Source organism: Galeopterus variegatus, unplaced genomic scaffold (assembly GCF_000696425.1).
Source record: "Galeopterus variegatus unplaced genomic scaffold, G_variegatus-3.0.2 Scaffold164, whole genome shotgun sequence".
Taxonomy (NCBI): domain Eukaryota; kingdom Metazoa; phylum Chordata; class Mammalia; order Dermoptera; family Cynocephalidae; genus Galeopterus; species Galeopterus variegatus.
Window position 1 is genome coordinate 562,264 of NW_007726275.1, and position 26,830 is coordinate 589,093.

Below are 26,830 nucleotides of genomic sequence, written 5' to 3' on the forward strand. Positions count from 1 at the left end.
TTGGCAGTCACAGCAGGTTTACTGTCAGCAGCAGAGCACCACAGTGCCCCACCCAAGGGACACAGGAAGAGGCCGTGAAGGGAGCATGTGGGGTGGTAGCCGGGAGTGAGGGGGTGTTCGGGTGGAAGCCTGCTCTTGGGGCCCAGGAGGCCGGCCCACCTGGGCATGGACCTCCCTAGGGGTGGTTTCTGGCTGGATCTGTCCTCAGCAGAAGAGGAGAGTCCCTGGAGAGTCACGGCTAGAGGCAGGGACAGCTGCAGGAGCTGCAGGGCACAGCCAGGCCTCACAGAGGAGCGGGAGCCACCTAAGTCCACTAAAGACTTCAGGTTGGCCACAATGGGCCAAAGCCTTGTCAGCTACGGACATCTGGAACCCCATGCTGCTGGATACCCCCACTCCCTCCACCCAGGAAAGACCTAGGTTCTGCACCCCAGTGAGGGGGCTGGAGTGAAGGCCCAGAGTGCATTGGGGGTCTCCAAGCACCTGGCAGGGAGCTCAGCATGGGAGTGTGCGTCAGGTCTCACGTCTGCAGCTCTAGGAGGCAGTTGGGCTCTGAGGGCAGGAGGCTGGCCGAGCTGGAGCTATGGGCCTCGCGGAGGTCCTGCAGCACCTGGAGCAGCTGGGCCAGTGAGTCCTTGGGGGCTGGAGGCAGATGTGGCCATGAGGGCAGCAGGCAGGGCCTCGAAGGCCAGGAGGCCCCAGGGAGTGGGCCTGAGGACCCCCCACCCATCCATCTCTGAAGGGGGCTCAGGCCACTGAGGGAGTCCCAAGTGGGAGGGACCTACCTTCACCAGGGTCCTCAGGCACAGTGCCTGCCTCTGTGCCCCCACTGAGTTCCCGATGCTTCTCCCTGTGGGGGAGGACAGAGTGAGGGCCAGTGGCTACAACCCACCCTGCCAGGGCTCCTGGTACCCTTGCTGAGAAGGCTTGGTGGCCCAATGGGCCTCCTGAGCTGGAGGTGGCTCTGGGGGCTGGCTCTCCCAATCTATGAGGAAGAGACATGGCCCAAGTCTTGAACCCTGGTCACCTTCCACTTTCACCCTTCCAGCCACCGCCTCTGCTCCTCCTCATCCATCACTGTGGGTCAACCAGAAGGCCCTTTGCAAACCATGCTCCAACCACGTCACTCCTATTTTGCAGGGCTCGTGGGAAAATAGCCAATTGGGGCCTCAAAGTCCCCTAGTATTAACTGGCCATGGAATGAAATTCCTTCTTATGGGATAGGAGACAGTGACCTTCTAAGCTCCTAGTGGGGTCCACCAAAGATCCCGGCGCTTTCAGGTACCATTCTGTGTGTTTACACAGAGGGAGGATGAGCAGCCAGGTGGATCTCATGCTTGAAGTTCCTTATTTAGGAATTCTCCTAGCTCAGCCCTTTGTCTCCCTGGTCTGTTTTGGGAGAGACGTGTCCATCTGCTAAGACCTTGCAGGCTCCTCCTCCTCGGATGCCTCCTAGCAGGTCGCCCGGCTTCCTTTCCTGTTTCTCTTCACATTGCCCCTTCCTGGAACACCATTCCCTGCCTCGCCCTGTGTGAGACCCTGTCAAACCTCACAGACCAGCTCAGATGTCATTCCCCTCCACTCTCTGCCCACCCAACACGTCCTGAGAGCCTGCAATATGCCAGGCCCTGTCCTTAACACTGGATTACAGCAGAGAACACCAGAGTCCTGCCCTTGTGGTGCCCACAACATAGTCAAGGGACAGGCAGGAAAAAAGTAAACAACATGAACTATGAGACCACAGGTTATACAGCTCCAGAGGGCGATGCGTCCCATGTGGTCTGACAGTGACAGTGGTCAGGGAAGGCCTCTCTGGCAAGGTGGCATTTGAGCAAAGACTTGAATCAGAATGAGCATGTGAACACCTGGGGCCACAAACATAATCACAAGGGTCCTTACAAGAGGGAAGCAGGAAGGCCAGAGACGACGATGATGACATAAAGACAGAAGCTGAGATGATGCACTTCAAAGATGGAGGAAGAGACCCTGAGCCCAGGAATTTAAGTGGCTCCCAGAAGCTGAAAAAGGCAAGGGAACAGATTTTCCCCTAGAGCCACCAGGAGGAATCCATCCTGCCAACACCTTGACTTTAGCCCAGTGAGAACCATCTTGGACTTTTGACCTCCAGAACTATAAGAGACTAAATCTGTGCTGTTTTCAGCCACCAAGCGTGTGGTAATTTGTTAGAGAAGCCACAGGAAACTAACAGCCAGGGACCCTGGACAGGCGGCTGGGTCAGTGGACTAGAGGTGCTGGCAGGTGGGAAGGTCTGTCGGTGTTGGATCCAGAGGAAGTGAGTTGCAGTGGGAAGAGGGGTGGCTGCAGCAGCTCTGGAGGTAGGGGTTCTCAAAGGAGCGTGTGTGGTGTTTAGGGCCACGGGCCCTGGAGCCAGGGGACTTGGGTTCAAATTTGACTCTGCAACTTTCTGGCTTAAGTAGGCATAGTAAGAGCACTGGCCTGGTTCAGTGGTTATAGATATTAAATGAGTTTGCACATGAAGTTAAAATGGAAGCAAATGAAGAAGGGGGGGGAGGGTCAAGTTCTAGGGCGTGGCCATGGGAGTCAGGGTCCGGCTGGGTGGAACGGAGAGAGCACAGGATGGTGCACACACCCCCCAGGTGGAGCATGAAATCACTGAATAAGGGGACAGGAGTAGGCATCGGAGGTGGGGGGTGCAGTGAGCCAAGGTCACACCATCAGAGAAGAGGTGGCCACAGAGTGGCCAGAGGCTGCTGGTGACCGCAGCTCCAAAGGAGCAGGTGCTTCTAGCAGGACAGCAAGAGCTTCGAAGGGTTTTGAGGGAAGAGATAAACCCTGGAAGAGTCAATGAGGAACAAGGAAGACCTTGCCCCCAGCTAGCCCAGGGCTGAGGAGTGTGGGAGAGAAAAGAGCCCCTCCTGAGTGGGCTCAGGGGAAGCCGAGCTCTCAGGAAGCACGGGACCATCTTAAAGACTTCCAAGGCTGGGCTCCACCCCCAGATTCTGAGTTAATGGGGCCCAGAGATCCTGTTTGCTAAAAGCATCCTGTTTTTTGGATAAACCCTGGAAGAGTCAATGAGGAACAAGGAAGACCTTGCCCCCAGCTAGCCCAGGGCTAAGGAGTGTGGGAGAGAAAAGACCCCTCCTGAGTGGGCTCAGGGGAAGCCGAGCTCTCAGGAAGCACGGGACCATCTTAAAGACTTCCGAGGCTGGGCTCCACTCCCAGATTCTGAGTTAATGGGGCCCAGAGATCCTGTTTGCTAAAAGCATCCTGTTTTTTATAAGCTGCAGACAGGGCTGAGAACCACTGAGTTAGCGAGATGGCCAAGGAACTCAGAGAGATGGCCAGGCGTGAAGGCTGGGCAGCCCAGGGCAGGAAGCAGCCAGGGCCCTGACCCTCGGGGCCTCTGTCCCAACCTAAGTTGGCCTCATGTGGCAGAGAGCAGTCCAGGTGCCCTCCCCAGACATGGCTGTGATGGTGGGAAGGTGCTGGGCCTGATTAGAAGAGGGGAGCCAGGCGCCACAGAGCAGCCCCAAGCTCGAATCCCAGCTCCAGCCCTTGGTCTGGCACACACCCCTGGGTTGCACTGGCTCTCCCGTGTGGGATGCACGGCCCCTCACCGCAGTGTGGCCTCCACACCCAGCAGGTGCCGGTAGACAAGTTGGGCCTCAAGGTCATGGTCGAGAGGGTCATTCCACTCCTGCAGAGTCACCCGGGACCGGGTCTTATCGCAGCCCCGATCTGGGGACAGAAAAAGATCAGAGTTATGGGCAGGCACTATGGGACTACCATATCCAACTTCCTAGTGTACACATGGGGAAACCAAGGCCTGGAGAGGGAGAGGAATGGACTCAGTGGCCCCCAGTGTGGGGCTGGGCTGGGAGCACAGCCTGGTGAGACTGGCCAGGCCCTGCCTGTGGGTCCCCATCTTTCTGGGGGCAGTGGCTCATCTCGGGTTCAGCTCCAAGACCATGCAACACATGACCACAGAGTGTGGGAGTTGTGCGGGATGCAATCTCGAGGTGGTGGGGGGAGATGGGCTGGATAACCTTCTGGAATGCTGGCTGCCTGGAAGGAAGCAGGGAGGAGCCTGGAACTATAAGGTCATGGTGAGATGGGCCTTGGAATGAGCTGGTCCTGCCACTGCTGGCTTAAGGTCCTTAGCTGAGTCATCTGCCCTCTCTAAGCCTTGGTTTCTCCCCTGGACAATGGGATAACAGGCCCTGCCTCTTGGGCCACGGTGAGCCCCACTTCATCAATAATGAGAGTATCACTGCGACGGTTACTGCAAGAGGCAGCAGATCGAGTCACAGCTAGCAATGTCCTTGTAAAGAGCTACCAAGAGCCACCAGTTCCTCCCACTGCTCAACAGAAAGTTGAGGGCTGGGCTAGAGAGAGTGGGTCAGGATCTGCTGGCTTCTACCAGGCCAGGCTCTGGGGGCCAAGTCTACTTTGAAGCAGGGGGATAAGGGATGGGGTCTTGGAAGTTCTAAAACTGTGATGTCCAACAGGCTAGCCACTAGGCCACATGAATAGCCACATGAAGCTATTTCGGTTAATTAAAATTACACAGAATTTAAAAAATGTAAAATTCAGTTCCTCAGCTACACACCAGCCACATTTCAAGTACTCAGTAGCCAAATGTGGCAGTGGCTGGAATACTGGACAATGTGGTTATACACCATTTCCATCGTCACCGAGAGTCCCTCTGGAAGCTCCTCTCTGGTGTCCCTCTAGTGCCCAAGGCCCAGGGTCCCCTCCCACCCCCGGCTCCAGTATCAGGCTGCCAGCATGGGAGTGTGAAGAGTTGGGGGCTCTCTTCGGGCCTCCTTAGCAGGGAATTCCTCAAGTGTGTTCCTTGGAACACGGATTTCACAAGAAGCTCACTGGGCAAGAGCAGGGCTCCCTAGGGTTCCCTGTCAAATGAGTTTGAGAAGTGCTGGCTTAACCAGCATTAGAAATGGGACTCTGGCGAATTTTCAAGCTCCTCAGAGCCTTCAAGCATTCACTCTCGTGCATCACACGTATCGTGTGGCATTTCCCACCTGGTCACAGCACCCTTTTTGCCCGGAGCACCTGGAGGGGCCGGCTTTCCTCGGGTTGGTTCCCACGGGTGCACAGGACTTCCCAAGCAGGATGGCGAGGCAGGGCTCAGTGCCCCATCTCCCAGCCATGGCCCTGCTACAGACACACACAGAGTGCAAACCCGGGCCTCTGCCCCACCTGTTCTGTCCCTCTGGTGGCAGCAGCTCCACTTGTCCCCGCGAAAGATGCCGGGGTGGTAGGAGCCCAGCAGGCCAGTGTTGTTGATGCTTACTTTCCGCAGTGCAGACAGCCACTGGTTCAGCTCATTCACACACTGCAGGGGACATGGGGGGAGGGTGACCCGTTAGGGAGTCACCTCCTCCAGGAAGCCCTCCCGGGGGCTTCTGGACCACTCCAGATGCCACATTCCCCACTAGCCCACTCAGCAGCTTGAGTGAATTAGGAAGAGCTGCCCTTCCTCCAGAGGGACACAGCCCAGCCCGGGCACACAGCTTGGCAGAGTGTGGCTGGACTGCAGCTGCCACTGGCCCCTCAGCCATGCCCTTGGGTATTCCAGAACCTACCAACTATAAGTGGTGGTCCAGCTATCACCACTCTTTCCCTGAGACTTTAGACTCTGACCCAAAAGGGAACCCCTAGAGGGCAGGGCCCTGTGGGATAAGTCTGCAACCTCCTCCCCACCCCAGCCCAGGACAGTCATTCCTGGAAAAAAGCCAAGCCCACTCCAACCTCAACCTTCCTACTTGTTCCAGATACATATCTGGCTCACCCCCTCACAATGTCCCTGCTCAAATGCCACCTATCAGAGGCCCTCTACGAGCACCTGTTACGAAGCAGCACCCCTTCCTGCTGCACCCACCTTGTCCCCTCCCTCTCTGTCTGCCTTACTTCCCTTCGAGACACTATCACCATTTGGCATTTTCGATATTTATTTATTGGCCCATCTTCTCCTCTAAGATACAAGCTCCACGAGGGCAGGGGCTCTGCTTTGTCTGCCACTGTACCCCCACCTGAAATTGTGCTTGGAACCTCGCAGATGCTCAATTGTATAAAAAATACTTTTTACATGAGTGAATGGGTTAATAAACGAACAGACGAAAAGGGTATTTAAGAGCACGCACCCAGAGCCACGCATATGCATCAACGTGTGATTATTATATGTTGTTTTTGGCAGCTGACCAGGACAGGGATCTGAACCCATGACCTCAGTGTTGTTATAACGCTGTGCTCTAGCCAAGCAAGCTGACTGGCCAGCCCTGTTACATGTTGATGCATACCCAGAAACACACAGGTGGCAGCTCGGATATTTGGAAATACAGCTTCCCACAAATGGGTGCAGCGTGCAAGCTCAGATCACAGGGACGCACTGTTCACACACTGGACCAAACACAGACCTACACCTGGGTGCCCATGGAAAGACACGGGACATGGCCCGCCAGGTGTTCAGACCCCAGGACAACACACGCATGCACGCACGCACATATGCACACTGACATCAGATCGGACACACCCTACTGTCCCTGATGTGGCTCATGGGCAGTGGGAGACTCCCTCCCTCCTCATTCCAGCCCACCCAGGCAGACTCCCACAGCAACCCCTCCTGGCAGGTGCCTCCTTGCCCCTTCCGCAGGGCCCTCACCTTGCACTGCAGGTAGGCAGTCTGGGGCCTGCCAGTGTCGTCTGTGTAGATGACCTGCATAACGTGCGAGCTGCCGAAGCTCTTCTCCTCCACCTTTTCTGCTGCCCGGATGTTGGCTAGCTTGATGAGCGCACTTTTCTGGGGCAGGCAGGGGAAGGGAGTCTCAGGGATTCAGCCTGCCTTTCCGCAGCACCAGGGGTTATCGTGAGGGACCCAGAGTGCCTATTACTCCCAGGAGCCTACTCTGTGAGTGACCTCAGTCAGGACAGAGCACAGACTGATGGTGACCAAGGACCCAGTAGCTGGGAGAGGTGCAGTCTGGCCTATCAGGGGCTCCCAGCAGGCCTGGGAAGTGTGAGTTTTGGAATAGTCTGGATACCAGCATTACCTGGGCTACAAAGTCATGCCTGCTGTGGACCAGGCCCTGTGCCTCTGCACTATTAATTTTCCAACTCGCTTTTGTTTTCCCAGCCTCTAAAAGTCATATCCCATCCCCCGTCTCCTCCCTCCTCCCACCATTAACTGATGAGACACAAATAGGACAAAGAGAATAGCTGGATCTAAAATACCCACGTCCTTGAAGGGCCCCCAACCTGCTAAAGCCAAATCTACATCCCAGCCCCGGCTCTCCCTGCCTCTTGGATACTCTCTCATCAGAACTCAGCAGGGCATCATCCAAATGACTGGTCCCCATGGCCCTCAGGATCATGCCTGCACTCCCAGCCAGGTATGTAAAGCCCACCACCCCCACTGGCCTCAGCGACAATCAGAGCAGGGGCAGTGCCACCTCTTGGGAGGAGTGGGGACATGCATTTGAGCTGCCTCAGAGTGGGATCTGTCAAAGGACAAAGCAGGTGGCAGGACTCTCTGCCAGAGGATTCACTGCCTGTGCTGGCGTGTGTCTGCTGCAGACAAGGCAGAGAGGAGGCGGGGGAGCGTTGCTGCACAGAGGGACATGGGACATGCCCATGGAAGGGCACAGTGCAATGCCCAGGAACACGAGGTGGCCCAGACATGCAGAAAGAAGGCTCTGTCCAGTAATCAGGCTCTGCCAAGGCTGCAGAAAACACAGAAGGGACCTGAGGGCCGGGCAGCTGCCCAGAGCTAATGAAGCTGGAAAGTGGGAGGCCTGGGCTGAAGGGTCACCCCAGTGAGGACCAGAGGAGATCTGCTGCAGACCAGGTGGGCTGAGAAGAGTGCTGCAAGCAGGGACAGGAGGGGCAGCTGCCCAGCATGGGATGAGGACTGCGGGGGAGCAACAAGTGGGAGAGAAACTGTGCTGACTTCAAGACATCAGATGACATCAGAACCCCAAAACCAGGCACAGAAGGGCCAGAGCTGGGCAGATACAGCTGCGATTCCCAGGGTGGGGAGGGGCAGTGGGCAAATTGTGCCAACAACTGAGCCCTGAGGAATTTTGGGCCAGGTGATGAGATGACAGGTCGCAGCTGGAAGGGGAGGCTGTGCTCACAGGGGGTGGTCATGGGGTCTCCCCCGCTAAGCATATTTCCTTTGCAGCTAAGTCACAAAATCAGGAGCATGTGGGGGCTCCCACAGACAGTGCCTATCGGTGGACTGTGTCCTCCTCGTCTGGGGGAGCCTCAGGAACAGGCCCCAAGATCTGCCCTTGAGTACTGGGTTTATCAGTGACCTGGGGAAGAACCCAGGGTCATGCTCAGATTCAGAACTGGAAAAGATCTCAGACAGCTGGAGCCAAAGGCTGATTTAAACAAGATCAAGTTTAAGAGGAATAAATATGAAGCTCTGCTCAAGTTTGTTTTTTCTTCTCTGAAGGAAAAAAATAAAAATTACTTGAGATTCTGAAAATTGAGTAAAAATCTATTGAGAGATGTACTAACAAAGGGAAAAAGGATGAACGAAAGCAGTATTAACAGAGGTATAGTGACCAGAATCAGGGAGGTGACAGTCTGCTCTTCAGTGTTCAGATAACATGCATGGTGCTGTGCTCAGTTCTGAATGCCACAGTCTATGAGGAAACTGGGTAAATTAAAACATGCTAAGAAGATGGAGAAGAGACTTGCCCTCCGTTCCCAGTAGAATGGCTAAAGAGCTCAGGGAGGTGGGGGTTCTAGGAGAGCACACTTAAGTTTATGGTTCCTGCTGTGTTAGGGCAGAGGAGCAGAGCAAAGATCAGAAAAGAGCCACAAGGAAGCGGGTGTCGGCTCAAGGTAAAAAACATCCTAACAGAGCTTCAAAGACAGAAGCGGCTACCTTTATGAGCAGTGAGGTCCCCATCAGCAGCAGCATGCGAACGGTCTTTTGGGGATCCTGGAGAGGTGATCCGTGACCCAGACAGAGTTGGACAAGATGATCTTTGAGATCCCTCCTGGTGCTAAGATTCAGTGATTCTATATACTGACTCTTCCAGGAGGAAGATTCTGGGTTCCTGCCTCTTCCCTGGTTGCCCCAGCCTTCCTCCTCACTCTAGCAGTCTTTACTAGCCAGGCCTCTGTTCGGGTCCTGGTTCCCTCCTGCCATTTGCTACCACACAATCTTGGGATTCCCAACTGGCAAGCAGTGGTGTCCTGGGGAGGGCCAGGCTGCAGAATCAGGTAGACATGAGCACACATCTCAGCTCCACCACAACCTGCTATGTGACTTTGGACAAGTCCCTCTGCACTTTGGAGCCTCGGTTTCTGTGAAATGGGAATAACACCAGCAATGCGGCGAGGTTGGAGAGCAAGACGACAGACACCTGAGCCACGGCAGGCACTCTCCAGAATGGCCATGACGGGGACTGTGAACACTTTCCCGACTGCAGAGCTCCTCAAGACAAGGGTGGGCATCCCCTGATGGGGCAGAGGCCAACCAAGGCTAGAAGCCCTGCTCAGGGTGGAAATCACAATGGTGACCCCAACTGTCTCAGACGGACAGGCCACCTGACTGGCTGTTACAGGTTGACAAGGGACAAAAATGGGGACTAGAACTAAATGCCTAAGTGGCAAAATCTTTCAGTCCTGATGGGTAAGATGCATAAAAATAATCTGAGGGATCTTTGGCGGGGGAGAGGCTGGGCCACTCATCTGGTAGAACCCGTGGCTGGCTCCCTGAGAACAGGGGTGTGATAAGCTCTTTCGCTTATCCCCAGCCCACTCTCAACTGCTCGGGGCAGGGTTGGGCTCCCCTAGCAGACCATCCCATAGCCTGAATGGGGGGTGGGGATCAGGTCAGCCCAGCGAAAGGTCAGCAGGTCCATCAAAGAAGCACATCCTCAGGTCTTCTTGGGAGAAGAGAGCTTGTGGGACCCCAGTCCTGGGGATGTAGTGCCTTTTTCTTTTTTTTTTCCCTTGGCAGTTGGCCAGTGTAAGAATCATACCCTAGACCTTGATGTTATCATCACCACACTCTAACCCACCGAGCTACATGGCCAGCCAGATATAGTGTCTCTTATAATACCATTGACCTAAATGGTACTAGGTCTCAGGCCCTGGGTTAGGACACTTTGAAAGGTCACAAGCCGCTAAGTAGGAACCATCATTCCAATTCACAGGCTGAGAAACCAAGAGGTACAGACACTTCTACGTACACACAGCTGAGTCAGGGCTGGAAACCAGCACTCAATGCCTGTTCTGGCTCCTGTCAGGACTCTCACCCCCTCTCTGCTTCCCTGGTCCCCTGGAAGCACCTGTCAGCCCCACCCCATGCACCTGACCAAGAAGCCAGGATTGAACACTGCAGCCACTGTGTCCCAGGCGCCCTCGGCAGAGGCTTCATTCTCCCTCCATCAAGGTCTCCAGTAACCTTGTAGCCAACGAGCACTGCAGACACCAAAAGCCTGGTCCTAGCCTGGCTTTCTTCTCTGCTCCGTGGACCCTGGGGTGGGCTTCAAGGAAGGGGACGGGTGCCTCCAGGGAGCCCTTCTTGCCGGCCTCCCTCCTAACCCACCTTGGAGCTGGGCGTCTTGGCGAAGCTGAGAGCCTCAGTGGTGAGGGAGAAGTAGAGTTTCTTGAAGGAGGAGGACATGAGGGGGCCCTTGCCCTTGGTCCTGTGGATGAAGAGCGGCCCCTCCTTCACGGGCGGTGCCTGCAAGCTCAGCGTCCGCTGCAGCTCCAGCTCTGCGGGGCCAGGGAAGGCAGCCGAAGAGAGAGCCAGTGAGTGGAGGCGGGGCTGTGGGCGGGGCAAATGCGGACAGGCGGCTGTGGGCGGGGTCGCACGCACCCTCCTTCTCCTCGATGTCCACAAGCTTGGTGATGAAGTCCTTCAGCTGTGCCACGCCCTTGTGCACGGTGGGCTGCAGCGGCTCCATCCAGGCCTCCTTGGCCCTGGAAGCCGGCGTGTCCATGTTGCCCACGTTCTGGACCGCCTGGGGGTGACAGCAGGAAGGATCAGGCTCTGCTGGGTCAGGGGCCTGGCCAATGCACCCCAAACTCCTGCCAGTCTGTTATACCATCTGTAGAGATAGACGCAGAGATGGCAGAGGCCCTGCCCACGGGCCCACCCCAGCTCTAGGGGCGATCATGGATGGATGGATCATGGCGTTTGCAGCCTTTTGGGACCTGATAGTTGAGACCATTTGGGCCCAACCTATTGACTTTCCTCTGCAGGTTTAATATGACTGCTGCACTGGGGACCCCAGCACCAGCCTGGTACCGGACAGATAGGTACAGCCTGGGAGTAAATAGACCTGGATTGGAAGGCTCCATTCACCACTGACAGGTTGTACGGCCCTGTCACTCCGTTCCCTTGCAGACCTGTTCTCTTATCTACAGGATGGGGCTCAGCTGAGATGACCACGACAAAGCGTTGCAAACTGTGAAGTGCAGTGCCCACATGAGCATATCAGTGGGCTTGCTGCAAGGCCCTGCAGGAGCCAGTCAGGGACAGACTGCAGTCCAGGCAAGGGCCACTGTGCAACACCCAGCCGGGCATCCCATCCCTGCCTACAGGCCCGCACCTTGGCCAGCAGGAGAAGGGTGCGGCTGGTACGGGCGTCTGCGTGTCGCTCCCTCAGGTGGAAGAGCTTGGGCGACATGATGGCGGGAGAGAAGAAGCGCAGGCACAGGAAGCTGGTGACGGCGATGAATGGCACGTTCTGGAGGAGTGCAAGAGAGCGAGGCTAGGTTCCCCCAGGCATGCGTGCCCGCCAGCCTCTCCCCATCGCACCACTCCTCTTATCCAGGATGGGCTTCGACCTCCACAGGAAGCTGGTGACGGCGATGAATGGCACGTTCTGGAGGAGTGCAAGAGAGCGAGGCTAGGTTCCCCCAGGCCTGCGTGCCCGCCAGCCTCTCCCCATCGCACCACTCCTCTTATCCAGGATGGGCTTCGAACTCCCGCCCTCCCCTTCCCTCCGCCCGGGGCCCGCCCGCATTAGGCGCACCTCGTGCTGGGCACTGGGGAAGCGCTCGCGCACGCGCTGGAAGAGCTGGCGGAAAGTGGCGCGCACCACAGCGGGGCATGCACGCACCGAGCGGCAGAGCTCGCCCAGCAGCGCCCCCAGGTGGCCGCGCAGCGTCTGCGCGCTCTGCTCCAGCACCTCGGCCTCGGTCTGTGGGCGGTGCAGCCCCGAGCACCTGCGTGGGCACGGGCGGAGTGGCAGAGACGGTCGTGGTCACGGACTCCCAGAGGCACAAGAGCCGAGACACGGACTTAGACACAACACACAGGTGGGCAGGGCAACGACAGACACGGGAAGAAAGAACCATAAACACATATTTGCAGACAGGGCCTAACACCTCCGCCCCCTCACTGCTGCATCCCCAGGGGTTTCCCCAGGCCTCACCCCACATCCTTAACTTCCACTTTGCTGGGGTCCAGCTCCACATACTTCTTTTCCTCAAACACTCTGTCAATGATGGGGCCCAGGACACCGTGCAGATACCGCATCCCAGCCACCTGGGGGCCACCGCGAGCCGCATTGGTCCTGTGTCCCACCTCCAGCTGCCTAATATATCCCAGCCGCTGGCCTCCCCACCCACCCCCGCACCATCTGCCTGCTGTATCAGCCCAGGTGCACAAGGAGGGCCGTTGAACAAATTGCTTCTCCATGAATGAATTAAATTCTTAGCCTTAAAGGGCCCTGGATGCAGAGAGAGGACACTTTAAAGTCCCTGCTCTTGGCCTTTCTAGACCTCAGTATTGTCATCTACAAAATGAGAACAATATGGCATGCAAACAAACTCACCTTCAGAAAAGACTCCATGGACTTTGAGGCCAGAGAGTTGCTCCGGAACAGGGTGTTGGCCTCACCTAAAAGCAGAGGTTCCAGCAGGTAGGGGGTTGGGACAAGGCTTTGGGGGAGGAAAACAGAGGACCTTGGGGCTGGGGGCTCTAAGCTGGCCCCTCAGTAAAGGGCCTTCTCGCCACCTCCCAACCCACTGCCCCACTTCTGCCCTTTCCCACACCTCCCTTCTATCTGACCTGTCAGCCTCCTACAGGAGGACTCCCTCCTCCACCATGCCCTAGGACTGGCTCCCTCCCAGGCCTCACTGGTGCGACCCAGCTCCAGCTGGAAGAGCAGGTCCAGAAAGTCCTTGGCCAGCCCCTGCCCCAGGAAGAGCTTAAGCAGGTTGGTGGCCACATCCTGGCGACACTCGGCACTGGTTGTCTCCTCGATGAGTGGGATCAGCTGCCCTGGGCCCTGCAGGAGGTAGTAGGGAGAGGCAGGGCTTGGAGATACAATAATCATCCACTATGGGGACCTGGAGCATGATGGGGCAAAGGGATGCTTTCCCAAGGGATGGCCTGGGGCAGGGCCCTGGGAACTGGCCAGCTCCAAGCCATCCTGAGAACTCAGTCTTCTGCTCTGCAGAATGGGTTTAGAAGGACAGGGAGGACAGGTCTACTGTCACTGGACCCTCCCACCTTCCCCCAGGGCTCCTGACCTGGTTGCCCAGCTTCACTTCCTGGCACAGCAGCTGCACCAGGGGCTGGTAGCAGGCGGAGGGCAGCACCGTCTCGTCCCGCAGCCGAACCTCCAGGTGCAAAGAGCCCAGGTTGCCCCTGGAACGGGCAGACTGTGACCTCTCCACCAGGGACCCAGGTCACCCCAGGCCGTGCCCCCTCCCATTGCCTCAGGTCTCCCCTGTAGGGCCAGCCTCCCAGCCTCTGTTCCTGCCCTCCGCTGTGCTGGGTGGGCTCCCTGCACTGCCCCACCTCCTGTGCTGTGCCTGTGCTGTCCTCTGCTTGGAAAGCCTTTCCTGCCTCACTACTCATGGAAACACCAAGCCTTTGAGGCCTGGCTCCCTGCCACCTCCCAGCTCCTGTGGACCCCAAGTTTGACCCATGTAGGCCTGCTGGGCTCCCTGAACTCAAGTCCATAAACTGCCAGATAGTAGTACCTTCATGAGTATACTTGACACTGGGAGCAAATCCCAACCCTCATAACAACCTGCCAGGGAAACTGAGGCTCAAGCAGATTAAGCCACTTACCACATTAGGCCTGACTTCCAAGCTGCCTTGCCCTGATTGCTCCCAGTGAGGGTGCTGACCAAGACTTGACATTCACTAAGGCCCTACCACCCTCTGCACAGCATGGCAGCTCCGGAGGTCCTGCTACTCCACGCAAGCCTGACTCTGAGGAGAAGCTGTCCAGACGGCCCTTGGTTGGTTCTACAGAAATGCCTTGATGCCGGACATGCACCAGCCACCTGCCCTGGCAAGGGTGGGGATGAGGGTCTAGAGCCTTCTGCTAGGAGGCAAAGCTGAACCATCCAAGGGGGTGGGAACCCACAAGTCAAAGGGCTTCCTAGACAGGGATGCTAGATTTAGCAAACAAAAACACAAGATACCCAGTTAAATTGGAATATTTTTAGTACAAGTATGTTTCCAATATTGCATGGTTATTCTTATACTGAAAAAATATTTGTCATTTATCTGAGATCCCGTTTTCACTGGGTGTCCTTTCACCTGGCAACGCTGTTCCTGGAGAATCTCAGGGAGGGAGTCAGAGCTCAAGGACACTAACTCAGGACTTGAACGCTGGTCTGAGGTCTGCAGGGAAACTCCTAAAGGGAAAGGGTCTGAGGGCCTGTTCTAGAAACTGCCGGAAGGCAAAAAGCAGGAGACCTGTAGCGCCTCCAAGCTCAGAGGGCAGGGCTGGGTGCAGGACCATGGGGAAGAGGAGGTGGGGCCCAGCCTGGGTGAGGAGGATCTAGCGTGGTGGGCAAGGGCTGAAGGGAACCTAGGGCTGCCAAGCCCCAGGCACTCACTCATCCCTCTGATGGCTCCTAGACTGATCGGGCTGCAGCCGGAACCAGCCTTCCTCCTGCTGGGCTGCTCCCAGTCTCTGGACATTGAACACTACCTGGTGGCAGGGCAGACAGAGGCATCATGCTGGGGCTGAGACACTCAGGTCTCTTCCTTACCAAGTACCATTCTCTCAGGGGGAGGGGTACCTTCCAAGGGTGGGATGTCTGGGATGGAGACCAGGTGCTGAAGGCAGCAGGTGCAGCCTGTGTGTGTGTGTGGGCAGGGGGTAGGGTGGGATACTCACCTTGCCCAGGAAGTCATTTCTGCTGACAAGGTCCCAGTCCCAGGCCTCCACGCACAATTCCTCTGTGGCCCCCTCCCCCAGCTCAAACTCAAAAGTCTCATTCCAGCGTGGGTAGCATGATTTCTTCACAATCTGTCCAGAAAGGAGCAGGAGGGGGTGAGACTGACTCCCTGGGGCTCCCCTGGCCCAGCTAAGGACAGAGCCACCCCGATCACCTCCCCTGGGCTCCCTGCAAACTCCTCTCCTCAGAGGCTCTGCAGTAACCCTGGCAAAAACTTCCTGTCCAAGCCTCCACCCATTTCTCAGGTGGGGAAATTGAGGCCTGGAGTGGGGAAGGGACTTGTCCAAAGCCACACCACGAAATGGTAGCAACTGCTGATCTCAGCACCCCCCCCAGAACTGAGCCTGCCACCCTGCCTGTTTCCTGGAGGTGAGGAAAGCAGGGTGGAACTGTTGGACTTTCTGGATTAACCCCCTCCAGCTGTCCCGATCCCCTCCCCACTCTACTCCCACCCCCCACATGGCCAGGAGTAAAAGGGGTTGGGGCCAGAAGGGCTGGGACCCATTACGTCCCCTCAGAAAGGCTGCCCCACTTCTCCAGGCCTCCTCCGTAAGACTGCGGTCCCAGCCTGACCTGTCACCGCGTCCTCACCGAGGTCTCCTGCGTCCGGCCCTTGTAGCGCACTCGGACAAAGGGGTCAGATGCGCCATTCCGGTCCTTCGGGGCTAGGTCCCTGATGGTGTGGGGGGTACAGTGGATCATCCACTTGTCACCCGAGGCTGCCCCCCAACCTGTCACCACTGTGAGGTAACCACACCAGGCTGGAAAGGCCTGGACTCACCTTGCCCCTGGCAAGCTGGCTGGCTGCAGACAGTGCCTCTCCCTTTCCTGTGCCTCTGTTCCCGCAGTGATCACCCCATGGTCCCCATGTGGCCAAGAACCCCCCAAGGTGGAAGCCACAGCTCCTTCTGATTGGGCAGCAGGGGACCAGCTGTTGCACCTCACTCCAGGGGCCAGGGGAGACAAGGGCAGCGGGGGACCAGCCCAGGCCACGGCCCCTGCCCTCTGTTCCCAGGGCAGCCCAGAGCTGGGATAGCCTCTCTGGGCCTCGGTTTCCTCATCAGTAAAAGGGAGAAGATAGCCTACCCCACTGAGGCTAAGAGAGATAAGGGGGTTCTAGAAGACCTGCCCAATAATGTCTCCATACCTGGGGAGGGAGACATATAGCCCTGATCAGTCAACCTTCCCTCTCTCCACAGATGGATCTTTCCAAAGCCCAAACCTGGTCACAGCACCCTGGTGTAGAAGCCTTTGTGGAAGAACAAAGCCCACCCTTCTCCTGGCTACTGTATGTACTACTTTCTGCCCTTTTCTTTTTCCGTATTTTAAGTCTTATACCTCTCGTGCCTGCCTTTCTTTCCCCTCAAAACTGTCTAACAACTTCAAGGTCTGGCCTGGAGAATCTGCCCAGAAAGATAAGGAGGAAGTTTTCTTTCTCTGCAGCAAACAGGGCTTCTGATGCTGTCTCAGGATTCCATTGCAGAGTCTCATTGCTAAGGACAATGGGGACAAGGGTCCCCCACTCCAAAGAAAGGCCTGGACATATATCTTTCCTACCACTGGGGCTGGCTAAGAGGAGACCAGACTGGCCCGGCCACTGTGTCCCCAACAGCCTCAAGAGGAGAGGGCTGGCTGAGACAGGAGATTCTTGGAGGGAGGGGACAGCCAGGGAGAAATGCTTCGGTGTCTCCCATCTCTGTGGGAGGGAGTGGGCCCCCAGGAGAAGCAGCCCCTAAGTCCCAGAGCTTGGCAGCATTGCGTGTGCACACATGTGCACGCCCACGCCCCAGACAGCCTGGTGCCAGGCAGGGCTGAGGGCAAGGACGCGGGTGAGCAGGGGATGGATCGTGGGTAACAGTGAGTGAGTGCAGGGGCGTGAATGTGGCTCTACCCAAGTCCAGCCCTTTTCTATCCAGCCTGGCTGGGCCTCTTCCACATCCCAGCCCCAGGGCAGATAATGAAGCTGGGGAAGCCACAGAATGCACGACTTGCCCGTCATCCACCCACACCCCTCATTTGCAGGAAAGAAATCTTCCTCCTGCACAGGCTAACCACCCCAGGGTGGGGGGCCCACTTGCTCCATAGGTGCTGGCTGGCTGGGGGCCACCCGCCCACCCAGAGGCAGGGAGGGTCTTTAGGGAGGTGGGTTTGGAGCCAGAAAGGAAGGCGCTTCTCATGGAATGGGTATGACTCACACCCAGGCCCAGACGGGAGCGGAGCCTGCAGCTAAAAATACCCTGGGGCCAGGCGGTAGTCCTGTCACAGGTGACTCAGGCCCATGGAGCCATCCAAGCCACTGTCCCTCCTAGGGACAACGTCCACCCCTCCCATCTAGAGATTTCCAGCAGATCTTCAGCCCCCACTCCACTGAGAACCTACACATGCATACGTACATCAGGTCAAGTTCATATTGGGGTTAAACCCAGGGGAAGCCCAGCCTTACCACTGGTGCATCGGGGCTGCAGGGTCACAGTTCAGGGTCCCCCACATCCCTAATCCCCACTGCTCTATGATGCCTGAAGTTCCACCATTAGAACATCATCCCTTCCTTTAGGGGCATATGCCCCTGAAGGGAAGTTACCTCCTGCAGGGAGGACACATCCTCGAGTCGGGAAAACCTCCCTGCTTTTGAGAGCAGGCTTGGATGGGAGGAGGCCCTGGGACAGGAGGTAGAGGTCAGGGAAGAGGAGGCTCTGCCCAGCGGGTTTCTCTAGTTCCATGGGCCCCACTGCCCACTCCCAGTACCCCATCTCACCTGGCCTCCAGCACAGAGCAGCGCAGCCAGCGGACCCGGGGCCCTGGCACCACCTCCAGCCGCAGGTGGATCTCACCCTGCACTTCCTCATCTGGGTTGACCTCCGTCAGGTGGGCCCACCCGCTGAAACCTATGGGGCTGCAGCTCAGCCAGAGGCCTGGCTCTTTCCCTCCACACCCTCCACCCTGAGCCCCGCCCGGCACCATGTGGCCCCTCTGTAATCCCCTTAGAATCTTCTCAAGCACCCGTGAGGCAGGAGCTGTCACCCCCAGTGGTAGGTGGGAAACTGAGGCTCAGAAGCTGAACAGCAGCAGCTGGAACAGCTGGGATTAGAATCTAAGTCAGTGATGTCAAGGCCTGTGCCCTCTCTATTGTGCCATGCTCTATTCCTAACTCGTCATAGGACTGCCCTCTCTGTCCTCAGTTCCCCCATCTTAAAACAGGAAGAGAGTGGCTCTCCCCTAGGGCTGCTGGGAGGAGGATCTGAGGCCCAGATGGGGAAGCTACAAGAGACCCCGAGAGGCTGGCTGGGGCTGCAGGCAGGAGAGGCCTCTGGCCTGGCAGGGCAGGGAAGAGGAGGCTCTGCCCAGCGGGTTTCTCTAGTTCCATGGGCCCCACTGCCCACTCCCAGTACCCCATCTCACCTGGCCTCCAGCACAGAGCAGCGCAGCCAGCGGACCCGGGGCCCTGGCACCACCTCCAGCCGCAGGTGGATCTCACCCTGCACTTCCTCATCTGGGTTGACCTCCGTCAGGTGGGCCCACCCGCTGAAACCTATGGGGCTGCAGCTCAGCCAGAGGCCTGGCTCTTTCCCTCCACACCCTCCACCCTGAGCCCCGCCCGGCACCATGTGGCCCCTCTGTAATCCCCTTAGAATCTTCTCAAGCACCCGTGAGGCAGGAGCTGTCACCCCCAGTGGTAGGTGGGAAACTGAGGCTCAGAAGCTGAACAGCAGCAGCTGGAACAGCTGGGATTAGAATCTAAGTCAGTGATGTCAAGGCCTGTGCCCTCTCTATTGTGCCATGCTCTATTCCTAACTCGTCATAGGACTGCCCTCTCTGTCCTCAGTTCCCCCATCTTAAAACAGGAAGAGAGTGGCTCTCCCCTAGGGCTGCTGGGAGGAGGATCTGAGGCCCAGATGGGGAAGCTACAAGAGACCCCGAGAGGCTGGCTGGGGCTGCAGGCAGGAGAGGCCTCTGGCCTGGCAGGGACTGAGAGGCTGCATGAGTCAGCAGAACCTGCACCCTCTCCCCTCCTCCCCGCCCCCCCCGCCCCATGCCTGCCCCAGTCTCACAGACAGGAGCAGGTGTGTGTCGGGGAGGTGGCAAGAGGGTCACAGAGTCTCAGGTGGCAGAGCCTGGAGCATCTAGAGCTCCTGGTCTGAATCCTCAGAGAAGCCCAGGGAAGGCAAGACCTGCCCAGGGTCACGCAGTGAGGCTGCGACAGGGCTGACACCTCCAAACAATGTCTGCATCCCAGGAATAATCCAGAGTGCTCCCCAGCCTGAACTGGCTCCAGGCCAACCCTTCAGGCTTAGGACATAGTGGCATTGGGAAGAGGGATCCCTACACCTCAGCAATGGAGTTTAGGAAGGTGGCCCCTCCCTCTGCCCGTAGAGACCTCAGATCCCACCATCAGCAGCCCCTCTTTGCCCTAGGGAAGATGAATGGGCCCAGGGCACAGAGGCAGGGGGTGCAGGCTTCTGGGGAGGGGAGAAATGGCTTTCCCTGAGCAGGGGACCTGAAGGAGCCTAGAGGGAAGGTCTCTGAGTGGGAGAGAGGCCAGGGGAGGGGAAGCAGGTGCTAGCCATGGACTCCTTCTCAGGGACCTTACCCTTGGGGTGAGAGGCTAGAGTGTCCCTTGTAAGGCAGACCTTCCCGATGACATCGTCGCGGCTGGAGGGTGGAGATGGGAGTCAGAGCTGGGCAGGGCTGCAGCATCTACTTGCTGGGAACCCAGCACCCCCTCCCACCACATTCAGGGCCCCTCCTGCAGAGCAGGAAGGTTGACACTCCAGTCACTTGCAGCACAGCCCAGTGAGGCTAGATCCCTTCTGTAGCCTTGGACACTAATCATCATGTGTTTCAGCACAGGGACCAACATGGGTGCCCACGCATGCCCAGTTCATGCTTTCTGGGTGCCCATCTCATAGCTCACATCCCCATGCACACATAGCCCACCTGGGCCTACATCCCCGCACATACCCACGTGTGCTGTGGCGAGGGCACCGTGAATCCCGCATGCTCAGGGCCCGCCCCTCCCTCTGGGCCACAAAGAAGATGCCCAGGAGCCAGCAGTCCGGCAGTGCCATGGGCGGGGAGCAGGACAGGTGGCCACGCTTGGGCCCAGCTGAAGAGGGGGCACCCACCTGAGGGCATCCTCGTCCATGACGTAGAAGGCCACAGCGTGGAAGGTGGGTGGCATGCGCACCTGATACTCCTCACCCCAGAAGGGGCACAGGGTCTTCCACACAGTGGCCGTCCTGCAGGAAAGGACCCTCAACATGTGCCAGGCCACCCCTGGGCTGAGGCAAGGTGGGCTGCATGGCTGGAGCCCACCTTCCTCACATCTCCCCCCACACCCCGTGACAACACGCTGTGCCTTTGGATGTCACCACCAACCTCACTCCCTGCCCATCCTCTCTGCCCTGGATGGTGCACAGGGCTGCATCCACCAGGCCATTTTACATGTGGGGAAACAGACCCCAGCTGGCAGTAGCTGGCCTCAGGTCACACAGAAGAACAGCTGGGACCACAGCCTCGCCTCCCAGCTTCACCCAGCTCTGGCCAAACCCCCGAGGATCAGAGCCTTCAACTCATGGGACTCAGCAGAGCATGCGGGTGGGGGAAGTGGAAGCCCCCAAGGACCCAGACGAAGGCTCAGAGGATCACCCTTACCATGACCACTACTTAGACAGGCCATCTGCACTCTGTGACCTTGGTTTCTCTGTCCGTACTGAAACAATCAGAGCCACCATGCCCACTGCCCTGGGGGTCCGTGGTCTGGAGAGACTCTGGGGCCCTGCCTGCAGGTGGGGAAGAACCAGGAGTCTGGCAGCCTTGGCCAGTGGTCAGCAATGGGCACTCAGTGGGCAGAATAGCAGAGTGGCTTTGGCCATGAACTTAGAGGCAGGGGCCTGGGTGAGGAAGGGGACAGGACAGCAAAGACTCTACCCAGAGACCATGGAGAACATGAAGGAAGGGACATCCAGGGGAAGGGGACCTTCTTGGTGCAGGCTGGGGATGCCCAGCCTGGAGAGGACCAGTCATCGTGGGGGACAATCACTGTGGGACTGTCAGGGAGAGGGGCCCAAGTTTGAGCAGGGAGCAGGGAGGGGAGAAGGAGCAGACTGTGGGGTTGGCCAGGTTTGAGTTCCAGTCTGGCTTTGCCACTTACTGGGTATGTGACCTTCAGCAAGTTACTGAATCTCTCTGAGCCTCAGTTTCCTCATCTGTACATGGGTTTGGTGATATAGCATCTAGCTCATTGTAAGAATTAAATGGGCTGGAAAAGGGTTAGTATGGGACCTGGCAGAGACAAAGCTCCATAAATGATCGCTATTGTACTAATCATCATCATCATCACCATCATCCTCCATCTCTCCTGGGTTGTAAAGATGAACGTAGGTAGGCGAGAGGCCCCTGACCATGTCCCTGGATGCGCAATAAGGTCAGTAATTAGCAAGACCAGTTACAGGTAGGTTTTTCTCATCTCCTAGTGGGCGAGTCACAGCACAGTGGGGGCCCCAGGGGCTTAGGTGCTCTGAGCCCTCCCTACAAAATTCACATCTTTTGGGAGGAGAGGGGGGGCTCTGTGAGGGGGCTCAGCCCTCCCTCAGTCCTGGGGGTGGGCAGTACCTGATGATGGGCTCATTGTCCACCTTCATGATGCAGTAGGGGTCGCTGCTGCCAGTGCTGCAGGACAGACAGGTGAGGGGCTGGTGGGAAGGCCAGCTGAGGGGTCTCTGGAGCAGCTTCCTGCCCCCTGCCAGGGGCCCTCAGTGACCCCAGAAAAGAGAGTGAAGGCTGAGGCACCATGTCCTGGGCCAAAACATGTGCTCCACCCTCAGCCTGGGGGCCTGGTGAGAAGAAGGCAGGGACCCCCACCAAGGCTCTCCTTCCATGTGCAGGGTGGGGGCAGGGGCACTGCTCACTGCTCCTCCTCCCTGCCCTCTCCCATCCCACCCCTGCCTCGCCCCAAAACAGCATCCAAGCAACAGCCCCAGGCAAGCAGCCAGCACCCTGGCCCTCAACACCTAAGTCTAGCCCCTTACTCTCCCCTCTGAGCCTTCGCTCCTGCTGTCCCCAACCCCCTCCTCTAAGGAACCTCCCTGCCCCCGAGACAGGGAGTAAGGTCTACAGGGGACCTCGCCGCCACCTGCCCCTCTGCATGTTTCCCTCTGTCCCAGTATTCAGTACTCATAGTGATGCACTGTCATCACCTGACCCCTGACTTGACTACAAGCTACCTGAGGATGGGTGCCACTCTGTGTCCCCAGGACAGGGCGTGGCACAAGACAGGGGTCCTCCTGTAACTGTGTACTGAAGGAGTGGATGAACAAATGGATGAATGAACGAACGAACACAGGCCACAGTCTGCTCTCAGGCGCTCCCAGCCATCTGGGGAGGACTGGCGGAGGCAAATCCGAACCGCTCAGTTCCACCTGTCTCAGCTTGGTGGGGGATTCCTGGGGTTGAAAGGGGATTCCAGCCAGGCCTAGGGCTGGTACTAGGCAAAAAGGCAGGGGAGAATGAGGACTGTTCCTGGAATTGCCCCTCCGGCCAGGCGTCCACAGAAAGGAAGTTTGTTTACATGTTGGAGACTGGGGAATTCCAAGCTCTGCTTCCCTTCTCAAAAGGGCTCTTCCGGCAAGGAAGCCACGTGGGGTGAACATCTCCCAAAGCTCTCCTGACACAGACAGGAAATGTCTGCCAAGACTCAGTTTTCCCACCTGTAAAGTGGGGATTGTAATCCCAGCTCACAGGGTAGCCGTGCTGGGTCCCTGGGATGATATGAAAGGGCCAGCCCCTTGCAAGGGCTCAGTACATGTTAGCTCTGCCTGAGACTCTGTTCTTCTGCCTGCACCCTCCCCCCGCCATCGTTCAACAGCCTTCTCCTCCAGGGAGCCCCTGTGAACACCCAGCTTGCATCCCACCAACCCAAGCCAGGGGACTCCAGGCTTCTTAGCAATCAGGCCCCTGTGCGCCCAGGTGCTGGACTGGGCCGCAGGACCCAGGAGCCACACGTGTATCTGTACAAGGAGTTCAGAGGACGCAGGGAGAGGTCAGTGCTAGCTGAACATCAGGGGACCTCTTGGGGCTGTCCCCCACCGCAGGGCCCCCTCTGCCCTGCTGGGGCCTCCTGGCCTCAGGGCCCCTCAGGGCAGGGAACCTGCTGTTCACCCTAGTGAGCCCAGCACTGCTCGCTGCTCAGCTCTAACTCAATGAATGAATCTATGAATGAGGATGAGGTTTGGGGCTCCCGTCACGGGCAGGATGACTGGAGTGGACAAAAGCCTGGAGGCAGAACCAAAACCCAAGTGCACAAGGACAGCTATGGGCTGGGTGGCTGGATCAAAGAGGTGCGGAGGAGACAGTGTCAAGAGTGGGCCAAAGCCAAGTTTAAGGACCTGGGCCCAACAATGATCCCTGCTGAGCTGTTTTGACCTGTGTCCTGCCCAGTGACCTCCCCCCAAGGGAGGACCCTGGCCGGTCCCCTCTCCCACTTGTTCCCTAAGCCAGTCACCATTGACCCAATCTGGTCATTTGTGGGGCCTCTATATTTAGGGCCTTGGCAGTTTCTAGGCTGTGGGAGGGGGAGGATCAGGAAAACCCCAGAATAGTCCTGGGCCTCTCCCCAGGGCCACTAGGCATGGGAGCCAGTGGGTTACTGGTCACTGTGATCTCCGCTCCTTTCCTAACTGACCCAGGTACCAAGGGATGGAAGACAGTGGAAGGAGCGTGGCAGGGGCGGGCAGGCCCTGAAAGCTGGTGGTGGGAGTGCAGCTGTGCTGTGTGCCCTTCAGAGAAGTAAAAACCCAGGCATGGAAGTGGCAGGGAGGCAGGTGGCAGCTATGTGAGGACGGCTCCCTCCTCAGACCTGTCTCAGTCATGGTGGACCACTATGAGAGGTGGTGAACTCCCCGTGCTAAGAAGTGTAGGAGCCCCGGCTGGAGGGGATGCTGCTTGGGACCCAGGCTTGGAGCTGGTGAGGCACAGTGAGATGGGCTCGCCACCACCCCTGCCAGTGGTACTCAGTGGGGGCCTCCTGTGATCTCCAAACCCTGCTGTCCATCCCTGTGTGTTTTACATGGGATTTGGGAGGCTCAGTCCCCCTGAGCCCCACAGCAAGCCTGCAACCTTGGTTGGGCTAGGATTCCTGGCCTGTCAGCAGCAGAGTAGGTTTGAGTCCTGACTTCTCTATCTATCTGCTGTGTGATCTTAGCAAATGACTTCCATGTCCCGAGCCTCAGTTTCCCCATCTGCAAACTGAGTATATCTACCTTTAGAGCCAATAGGAGGATTAAGTGGGAAGGTCCTCAACACCTCTACTATGGGCTGGGTCCCTCAGGACACCAGGAACATCAAGTCATAGTCCCTGCCCTCATAGTCAGGCGGGACAAGCAGCCCCTGCAGGAGCAACCGCTACATCAAGGGCTTCTTCCAGCTGACCTGGGCTAGAACAGGAGCTGAGAACCTACCCGAGGGCATCAGGGAAAGCCCTCAGGAGGAGTTGAGAGGGGTCCTGAAGTATGAACAGGGGTTTTCTGGAGGACTCTGAAGGGGAATGCTCAAACGCAGAGGGCCCCTGATGTGCAAGGCAGGGCTGTGAAGGACAGTGCCCAAGTGTGGGGCTGAGCTTATAGGGTGGGTTGAGAGCTGGGTTCAAGAGATGCCTGACAGGTCAGAGCTGTTACACTAACCACCAAGGGGAAGGCAGGGGAGAGGTAGGGAGCGGTGGGAAGGAGAGGTGAGTAGGGCAGGCAGGGTGAGGGGCGGGGCAGGGTGAGGAAGGAGATCCCAGAAGCACACCAACAGCACTTGGTAGCCCTCCCCCGGGGATGGAGGCACGGCTGGCCAGGGAACTGGGCACCTGGGCCCCCAGGTGGGCACAAACCAAGAGCTTCACGGCCCTGGGCTGGTGAGAGCCTGGAGCCAGGCACTAGAGCCAGCTGCTGCGGATATGCGGAGAGAGGCGACAGACGGAGGGGACTGCTCCTCCCAGCCGCCACCAACCAGAGGCCAAGATGACCTAGTTACCAGTGCGGGGGTGCTTAGAGGCCAGTTCCGGGGGTGAGACCCTCTCAGAGCTCATCTGCCTTCCTACCCCAGAGACCTCATTCCCAGCTCCGGCCCCACCCCCACCTTCCATGCACAGAAACCCACCTTGAGATGGCCCACTCCCCTCCCTCACCCATTGCCATGGCAACTGCTGAGCTCTGCCTTGTCAGGCCCAGGGGGCCTCGAACTGGAACTGCTTATGATGCTAAGCATGCCTGCTCGTAGGGGACACTGGGCGCGTGAGAAAGATGCCCTCTCCTGGCCCCCCATCGCTCCTGCCCTCCATCCCCCTTCCCCCATTTCCCCCCATCCTCCACTTCTCTGCTTCTGGGAGGCCGCTAAGGAGCAACAGGGGCGGGGAGGCTCCAGCCCAGCAGACTTTGAACCCTATGCCTCCTCCAGGCTCCCCTTCCCACCCCCGCCCCCAAGCTTTGTGCTTTCCACCTGTCCCTCTAGAAGGATTTGACCCCTAGTTTACAGAAGGGGAAACCGGCTTTGGAGCAGGGAGCTGCCTGAGGCTACATATGAGGAAGCTGGTGACAGAGCCAAGATGGGGGCCCAGGGGTCAGGCAGCTCAGCCCTGGGACCTAGTGAGAAGTGTGGGACAAGGGGCCCCTGAAACCTTAGGAGCCCTAGACCTAAGCCTTGCTCTACCGCTTGGAGCCAGCATTTTGCGTCTCAGAGCCCCGGTTTCCTCATCTGTAGAAATGAAATGATGAGAACTGCCTTGCTGAGTAGCTGTGAGGATTAAAGGGACGGCTCGAGCAAGGCCGAGGGCACGAGCAAGTTACCACCCGGCTCCCGGCCCCCATCTAACATCGGTCCGGGCGTCCTGACTTCACGCCAGTCCCTCCCCGCCCAAGCACACAGCAGGGAGCCCCGGGACAGACCCTGGGCCCCAGCTCTTGTTTCAGGTGCACACTCCGCAGTACTAAGGGCTCCGAAACTACCAAGGAAGACTCGTCCTTTCTAGGGGGGCACCGACCCCTGCAGCCACAGCCTGGGCAGTTCTCCGAGACCTCTTCCCTGCGATGTCTCCCCGGTCCAGCTCCTGCCTTACCAAAGCCCCTTCCCCTCACAAGCCGGACCCCTGCAGCCACAGCCTGGGCAGTTCTCCGAGACCTCTTCCCTGCGATGTCTCCCCGGTGCAGCTCCTGCCTTACCAAAGCCCCTTCCCCTCACAAGCCGCGGTTTCCTCCCTCTCCGATCACTAAACCTCCTTACAGACCCCCGCCCCCTCCCCCGTCCCCGGCCCTCACTGACATTCTCCCCCTGTTGTCACCCCTTGTCCGGTGCTCGCCGCAAATCTCACTGTCCTCGTTTTCCCTGCCAGTCCCCCACCGCGGCGACACTCCCACACCCTCGCCGCTGCTCTTCAGTGCGCGGGCCGTGCAGACCGAGAAAGGTCAGGCGTAAGGGGGGCAGCGCCCCTTCCCGGTAAGTTGGGGCTCCCACCCCCGACCACGCTCACATGTCCTTGGCGGGCAGGTTCTTCCCCTCTACGATGCGGATGGACAGCGAGCTGCGCTTGGCCATCGCGGGTCCACGACGCAGGGTCCTGGCCCGGGGGAGCCGGACGCCGGGGTCCCGGGCGGCGGGCGACGGGCGCTGCACT

General features: G+C 58.0%; 1 protein-coding gene across 2 annotated transcripts; it reads right to left on the minus strand.

The window, feature by feature from the left end:
* Window positions 1–26,752, minus strand: RASA4B (RAS p21 protein activator 4B). Of its 2 annotated transcripts, XM_008594508.1 has the most exons (21): window positions 26,687–26,752; window positions 21,793–21,849; window positions 20,304–20,417; window positions 19,769–19,830; window positions 18,580–18,709; window positions 15,772–15,853; window positions 15,120–15,251; window positions 14,836–14,930; window positions 13,510–13,627; window positions 13,115–13,265; window positions 12,810–12,874; window positions 12,408–12,520; window positions 12,006–12,198; window positions 11,580–11,717; window positions 10,844–10,988; window positions 10,571–10,740; window positions 6,665–6,802; window positions 5,203–5,338; window positions 3,600–3,720; window positions 786–850; window positions 1–642 (listed from the first exon to the last, which is right to left on the minus strand). In XM_008594508.1, exons 1-21 carry the CDS (start codon window positions 26,749–26,751, stop codon window positions 521–523), a joined length of 2,412 nt encoding a protein of 803 aa, XP_008592730.1. In that variant the 5' UTR covers window position 26,752; the 3' UTR covers window positions 1–520. The 2 variants fall into 2 exon arrangements, with proteins under 2 accessions (XP_008592730.1, XP_008592735.1); XM_008594513.1 differs by lacking the exon at window positions 6,665–6,802.
* Window positions 26,753–26,830: the final 78 nt, after the last annotated feature.